At 27.6% G+C, this 8366-nt stretch overlaps 1 protein-coding gene across 1 annotated transcript; it reads left to right on the top strand.

The window, feature by feature from the left end:
• Positions 1-2190: 2190 nt before the first annotated feature.
• Positions 2191-6533, top strand: LOC136082893 (uncharacterized). The gene is made up of 4 exons (XM_065802249.1): positions 2191-2519; positions 3774-3877; positions 4215-4399; positions 4578-6533. The coding sequence occupies exons 1-4, from the start codon at positions 2275-2277 to the stop codon at positions 6507-6509; spliced, it is 2466 nt and encodes an 821-aa protein (XP_065658321.1). The 5' UTR covers positions 2191-2274; the 3' UTR covers positions 6510-6533.
• Positions 6534-8366: the final 1833 nt, after the last annotated feature.

The following is an 8366-nucleotide window of genomic DNA, read 5'->3' as shown; positions in this document are numbered from 1 at the left end:
AATCTCTGATATTTTTAAAAACTTCTGGCATATGCGCACCATAACGCATCAACCGTGCCTAATTAAAGGTTTTAGAGATTTTTGGGCCCTAATAGGTTGGGGGGGGGGGGGGGCAGACCTTTTAGCCACGCACTGTCTTGCTAAAATGCCTTGATACGTCACATGGCAGTATATTCATTTTTGCTTTATTCATTTATTATAAAAAAGTGCGCAGCTTTGGAGCTCTTCAAACCAAATCGCACTTATGCATGTTTGCACGTATGCTTGCATTTATGCTTGCACTTAACATATATTATTTTGCAACTACTTCGCCCTTACAAAAGATTCACATTTATACTAGATTAGATTTATGCAGATTTACAGATATGAAAATCGGACTTATTGAATGCAAATTCTATAGAATTCTTGTATTATATTACTCCTTCTGCTTGGTATTTTAGTCTTAATGGCGATCAAATGGATTAGACTATTTGATTACATAAAATCATGAACGCAGAGTCTATCAGATAGTGGAGGAAGGGGAACAGGAGGGGAATTTTAGTGGCTTTAATTTCACTGAATTTAGGGGTCCCATTCAAAATTTAATAATTTTTTTAAGTATGCCTGTGAAAAGGAAGGACCTTTGATATGTATATATATATATATATATATATATATATATATATATATATATATATATATATATATATATATATATATATATATATATATATATATATATATATGTATATATAGGGCCGGCGCGAGTAGGTGTCACGTGGAGGGGGGATCCATTACAGCTTTTGCTGACTGAAAAAAAAAAATTAATAATGTCCTCGTTTTTTAGAATTTGCCGATTGCCTTATCGACACTTGCCGACTGACTGTCTAAATTTACCGACTAACTTGTCTGAAAAGTCTGCATTTGCCGACTGACTAGTCAAAAATGGTTAAATTCGCCGACTAAATGAACGAATAAATCATTGATAGAGGGGTGTCACACCCCTCCCCCCCCCCATTGCGCAGGACTTATTATTATTCCTAATTTTATAATACCATTAAGATATTATAAAATTAGGAATAATGTTTTTATTGAAATATCCTTAAATAAGAATGAAGTTCTTAAAATAAGAATGAAATTCCTAAAATAAGAATGAAGTTCTTAAAATAAGAATCAAGTTCTTAAAATAAGAATCAAGTTCTTAAAACAAGAATCAAGTTCTTAAAATAAGAATCAAGTTCTTAAAACAAGAATCAAGTTCTTAAAATAAGAATCAAGTTCTTAAAATAAGAATCAAGTTCTTAAAACAAGAATCAAGTTCTTAAAAGAAGAATCAAGTTCTTAAAATAAGAATCAAGTTCTTAAAATAAGAATCAAGTTCTTAAAATAAGAATCAAGTTCTTAAAACAAGAATCAAGTTCTTAAAATAAGAATCAAGTTCTTAAAATAAGAATCAAGTTCTTAAAATAAGAATCAAGTTCTTAAAATAAGAATCAAGTTCTTAAAATAAGAATCAAGTTCTTAAAATAAGAATCAAGTTCTTAAAACAAGAATCAAGTTCTTAAAATAAGAATCAAGTTTTTAAAACAAGAATCAAGTTCTTAAAATAAGAATCAAGTTTTTAAAACAAGAATCAAGTTCTTAAAATAAGAATCAAGTTCTTAAAATAAGAATCAAGTTCTTAAAATAAGAAGAAAAGTTCTTAAAATAAGAACAAAAATTCTTGAGCTAGAATCTTGGATTTTGCTGTGTATACTTAGTAAAATATTACTAAATAGTAGACCTCAAAAATTAATGTGTGTTTTATAGATTTACTCTTTAAATTTTTAGTTTATTTTGTATTACTCTAATGTTTATGCGTATTTGCCGTAACTTAATATTATTATTAAAAATATTATTTTATATTATTTAAAATATTAAAAATTCACTTACAAAGATTTCTGTTTCTAAAAAAAGTAAAATTGTTTCTCCTAAAAAAAATATAAATCTGCGTCAGAAAAGTTAAGTAAAACATTTGCCGTTTTAAAAATATTACAGTAAGGTCTTTTAAAATCTTTTTGTTAGGTTCAGAATAATGTTTCGCTTAATAAAATTTTGCGTGTTTATTTTTAAAATATTCTTCAATAAATTTTAGGCCGTTGCTACTTAAAGCGCAATGCGCTCTATGCAGCCATATGCTGCTCGGAGCGCAATACTTTTTATGCATGCGCTAAATCTTGTTGATGTTTTGTTCAATTTTGACGTGATTTGCTTTTATTTTGCGATAATTTTTTCGTATTCTTTTCGTTCAAAATAATGTCGCTAAAGGTTAATGATACTTTCTTATCCTGGGATGAATTTTTTCGAGCAGTTGAAATACACTGTAATGAAACATTCCAACCCATGGTTAAACATGGTTGCAAGCTATCGGTAACAGCTAATGCTAAGATTAAACTCGACCAAAAACCTTATCCTGAAATGTTTAAATACGTGTACTATAATTTAATTTGCACACATGGAGGATTCAATTCAAGCAAAGGAATAGGGAAAAGAAATTCAGGGTACATTTCATTTACATGCTTGCAGTCTTAACTATAACATACGTATATTGTAAATATATTTCATCAATGAACTTTACAATGTTCTTGTAAAAACAACTGGTCATAGAAATCTTGGAAATATCATTGAATTTTATTTGGTCATGGAACTCCTAAATTTCCATTGAAAGTCATGGAACTTTTTATAAATTATCTTTATTTTTTTCTACTTGTGATATTTTAAGGATATTTGCAAGGAAAAGTACTAGTATGTCTAGTCTAAGTCTATTTTGAAAAAGATAATTTTGCAATTTAAGTTATAGATTATTATTGTATTACAATCAGTCAGGTCACCCTTTTTAGAAGAAAATTAGTTTAAATTTTAGTATTTATCAAAATATCATTTTAATAAATAAAAACACACTTTTAAATTTTGTTTGATTTTGTATCAATGAATCATTTATTGTCAGGTGTCCTGCTACTGGTAACATGTAATCCAGTACAACTTGTTTCATAGGATCAACGCATAGTCTAGTATAGTTTCAGTTTAAGTAACATGGGAATTGGAGCAGTAATAAGTCATGAGTTGGGCAAGAAACATCTGAGAAAGGCAGAAGAAACTCAAACTATTCACTTAGATCATGTACTGGTTTAAGTGAGTTATTTAAAGTTATGTTTATGGATAGCGAAATCGACCAAGTGGCAAATGCTAAGTGCATGGCAAGTCCTGAATATTATACTCTAGTTTTTTTTTAAAAAAGTCCATGAAGAGTCATGGAAAAGTAATAAAAAAGTCATGGAAAAATCATGGAATTTCATTTTCAAATTTAAAGTGATCAAAGTGGCCACCCTGTAAAGCCTCAATATATTCTTTATGTACTTTTGTGTGTATGAAAGTAACTAATATAAACAATTTTTTTGCATTTTAAAAACAAATACTAATGTATATTTATAAGTGTGCACAAACTCTTAAATGTTTCATATATATATATATATATATATATATATATATATATATATATATATATATATATATATATATATATATATATATATATATATATATAAATATATATATATATATATATGAAACATTTAAGAGTTTGTGCACACTTATAAATATACATTAATATTTGTTTTTAAAATGCAAAAAAATTGTTTATATTAGTTACTTTCATAAATATTTAACTGTTCTTATAGATCAAAAACGTATAAAACTAGAAGATTCAAGAGCATTTCAGCATTTTTGAATAAACTTTTTTTTTGTTGTCATTTTAGATCAGCCAAAAATAACTGTCCAGCCAAAATTTATGCTGCTTTAACAAAAGATAGAACAAAGATAATTGTTAAACAAATGATAGAAACACACAATCATGTTATTGGTGAAAATATTTATCTTTAAAATTTGTTTTATTATACATGAATGATATTTTATCATTTTTTGTATATTTAATTTTGTAAATCTGTCTTTAAAGTTCTGCTTTTCACTGTGTATAGTTTAATATACAAAAAACTTTAATTTAACGTTTTTTAAAATTTAAATTGTTTAAATAAGATGAATAAATAAAATGCTACAATAATGTTGTGCAATGAAAAACAAAAAAGTACAGAGTGAATAGCTTTTTTTTAAAACCCTAAAGTTACATATTTAAATTAATTATGAAAAAAGTAATTTTTAGCATCATACAACCTGATTAAATAAACTATTTTACTTTTCAGATCAAGATCTTTACAAGCACTATGTCCAAAATAGAAAGCTATCAAATGAAGAGAAGGCTAAAGTTAAAGAACTGAGTCGTCTTGGTGTTACTACTAAAGTAATTGCTGATGAAATGAGAAAAAGTACAGGGAAATCCATTATAAATAAGGACATTTGGAACATCAAGGATAAAATTCGTCAAGAAGTAAAAGGATAATTATTTTATTACATAATTTGTTATTTTTATAATTACATATATGTATACATATATATATATATATATATATATATATATATATATATATATATATATATATATATATATATATATATAAAATTTATATAAAATTCTTTTCCAATAAAGTAAATGTCTTTCATTGTAGGAAAAAATATGCCCATCTTCAAAAAATGTTTTAAATGCTGCAGAACTGCTAGTGAAAGTAGTAGATAAAAGAAGAGAGAGTGATCCTGGACTGGTATCACAATATGGTATGTCAGATGATAATACTCTTCAGTTTTTATTTGTTCAAACTAGTGTAATGAGATCCACATTTAGTAAGTTTCCTGAGCACATTTGTATTGACGCCACCTACTGTCTCAACAACAGTGATATGCCACTGGTATCATTTTTATGCGTGGATGGGAATGGATTTTCCCATATAATTGCTTTTGCTTTAATTGCCAATGAGTCAGAAGTGATGCTTGGTCAAATTTTTAAAACCTTTAAAGCTTATAATACTTCTTGGAATTCCATTAAAACATTTATGATAGACAAAGATATGAGTGAATTAACAACACTGGAGCAAAATTTTCCTAATAGTTTTTGTGAAATTTGTTTGTTTCATGTTAAAAAAGCTTTCAAGAAAAAGATTGCAGACTTATCATGTACCACTGATGTTAAAAGAAAAATTTCTGTATACCTGGATACACTTTGTCATTCAAGAGATCAGTCAATATTTGAAAAACAGAAACAGTTGCTTTTGTCTCTTGATGAGTGCTTTGCAGAATACTTTTTAAATAATTGGGATCATATGCGTGATCGTTGGGTTTTTTATAAACGAGCAACACATTTAAACTTTGGCGACACCACTAATAATAGAATAGAATCTTATCATCAGAAATTGAAAAGTGTAATAACTCACCCAATAGATTTACATCAGTGTCTTGATAAAATATTTTTTTTAAATGACATGTTTTTAGAGGAGTGCAAATTCAAGCAATTTAAAAGTTTAACCAAAAAATACTTTTCTGAGTTGTCCTACCTTCACAACATAATTACACCATATGCTATAAAACATGTATCGCTTGAGCTTGTAAAAAGTACACAATATGATTTAATTTTGCAATCTAACAATACTCACAACGTGATTATTGGTGAAAACACTTATATAGTGAGTGAAAAGTCGTGTAATTGTAAATTTTTTATGAATATGTGTTTGCCCTGTCGTCATCTTATTGCTGTTTCCCAATATTTGGGTAATGAAAAGTTGAGTTTAGATTGGTTTATTCCAAGATGGCATGTTGCGAATAATAATTTTGAAGGCTCGCCTATTCCATATGAAAATACTAAAGTAGAGAATTCTAATTCGAGAACTCCAGCACTAGACAAAATTCAGAAATATAAACTTATCAAGGTTTGCTCTGATAAGCTAGTAAACAAAATGGTGGAATTTGGTACAGAAACGTTTCAGTATTATCTAAAGCAGTTAGATAAATTTGAAGAGATGATTAGTTATGGCAAAAGATTTGAAATTTTCATTGAAGATCAACAAGTATCAGATAATAAGACAACTTCTATCTCATCCGAAAGTTTTGTAGTGGCTCCTGGAAGTTCCAGTAGTTCAGTAAACAATGATCCTATGGAATCTTCTAATAAAAATAAAATTATGAATGAATATCAAGATATTGAATTCTTTGTCAAAAATAATGAAGATCCATTCATTGATGACCATGTAAAAGATGAAGTCACTGGATTAGAGGATAATCATATTGATTTTACGACTGAAAGTATATATCAACAAGAACAGATAAATGAGTCTTTAGATGTCCAAAGGTTAAAACTTATTAAACCACCACTTAAAGTTGCTAAGAGAGGCAGGCCTAGGGGTTCTGGCCAAACAGCGTTAGGGTTAATTAAAAAAACAGTAAAAAGGAAATGCTGCTTTTGCAAAAAGTGTCATCCAGATAAGAATTTACGGAAGGGATTAAAAACAAAATGGATGAAATGCACCAAATGTGTCAGATATTTTCATGATGTGTGCTTAGGAGATAAGCCTCTACATGATTTACATCTATGTTTATTTTGCATTAGTTAAATAGAGAATAGTTAATAATAAAAATACTTTTTCTTTGTGTTTTTTATATAATAATTTCAATAAAGTTTTATTATAGTTTTGAAGGAAAATAAAGTTTCATTATAGTTTAGAAGGAAAACCCTCATATAAAATTCTCATTTTCAAGTGAAGAGTTTATTTTGAAGATTTGGTATGAGTAAAAAGTAACAACTAATAATAACAAGTAACTTTAAATACAAACAACTTAAAAAAAAATCAATTATTATAAATTTGCTTAAAAACAAATAAATTACATAAAATTTTTTTTTTTAAAGTAAACAATATTTAAAGTGGTACATTAAAACAAAGTTGTTCATATCACATTTTGAAAATAAACTCTTTATATAATCAAGGATAGTTTGAACTCCAAAAACTTTCGATTGTAAATGTTTAGTTTAAATTTTCCATTATTTAAGAAATTATTCAATGTAGTACCATCTAAGCTACACAATTGTGGAGCTGTAAACATTAAATTAAAAAATTTCACTTATTTTATTTTAGATATTGATAACAACATTTGGTTACCATATAATTTGATTATAATATTTAAGATTAGTACTGACAAACCATTATGGTATGCCAGCATTGATTTAAAATATTTATGAACAGGACTTTGGCATTTCAAACAGATTTTGCAATCTACATAAATGTAAGCAAATATCTTTCATTAATTTACTTAAAAATTTTTTATTTTATGTATATTCCCTTATTTTTGTTAGTAAAATATAGAAATATATGTGTGTGTCAATTTTATTTTGAGGCTGTCAATTTGATCTAAATATAACATTATCTTTGATCTAAATATAATAAATATTATGCATTTTAAAGTCAAGCATGTACAATTAAAAAATACTGTAATATACAAATTTAGTTAATAATACAAATTTAGTTGGTAAAAAAAGAGTTAATTGTTAAACACAAGCAACTTTTATTAAAATTGAATGCTTATGGAATAAAAGGAAAATTTTTGAACTGGATTGAGGCATTTCTGAATAATCGAATTCAAAGAGTTGTCCAGGGTGAAGCGGTGTCAACATGGAAAAAAGTATCAAGTGGCGTTCCACAGGGATCCATTCTGGGGCCATTCCTTTTCATAGCATACATAAATGACTTGCCAGAAAAAATCAAAAATATGGTGAAAATATATGCAGACGACACTAAAATCTTATCAGCTGTATATTCAATTGAGGACGCCAAATTAGTTCAAAGAGATTTAAATATTATAGAAGATTGGTCAGAAAAATGGTTAATCAAACTGAATGAAAGTAAATGTGTAGTTATGCAATATGGAAAAAACAACATAAATTTTAATTACACAGTAAATGGGTCAAAAATTAATAATTCTACGCATGAACGTGATCTTGGTGTAAATTTTGATACATCACTGAAATGGAAGAAACACATAGTAGCGTGTTCATCAAAAGCTAATGCAATAATGGGAATGATAAAAAACACTTTTGTCCATTTGGATCAGCATTTCTCAAGCAACTATATACTACTTTTGTTAGACCTCTGATTGAATTTGCAGCGCCAGTTTGGTCACCAAACTGCAAAGGTGACATTGAAATATTAGAAAGGGTGCAACACAGAGTGACAAGGATGATAAAGAACTTAAGAAGCTTGCTGTATGAAGACCGTTTACAGATACTTGGTTTAACAACATTGTCAGAAAGAAGGAAGAGAGGAGATCTTATTCAAATATTTAAGATTTTTAATGAGATTGAAGCAGTAGACCTTTTAAACAAACCAGTATTTTCAAAATCATGCAGAGGTCACAGCAGAAAATACAGCAGAGAGCAAACCAAGTTTGTGCCAAGATATGAATTTATCATAAATAGA

This window comes from Hydra vulgaris, chromosome 08, assembly GCF_038396675.1.
Source record: "Hydra vulgaris chromosome 08, alternate assembly HydraT2T_AEP".
In the NCBI taxonomy this organism is placed as follows: Eukaryota; Metazoa; Cnidaria; class Hydrozoa; order Anthoathecata; family Hydridae; genus Hydra; species Hydra vulgaris.
The sequence above is the reverse complement of the archived record's forward strand: the minus strand, read 5'-3'. Positions and strand labels throughout refer to the sequence as shown.

Excerpts from the sequence above, each read along its gene's own strand:
- LOC136082893 (XM_065802249.1), top strand. The coding sequence starts at position 2,275 with ATGTCGCTAAAGGTTAATGATACTTTCTTATCCTGGGATGAATTTTTT. Across the intron at positions 2,520-3,773 it reads ATAGGGAAAAGAAATTCAGG|ATCAGCCAAAAATAACTGTC; the intron begins GTACATTTCATT and ends TTGTCATTTTAG. Across the intron at positions 3,878-4,214 it reads AACACACAATCATGTTATTG|ATCAAGATCTTTACAAGCAC; the intron begins GTGAAAATATTT and ends TTTACTTTTCAG.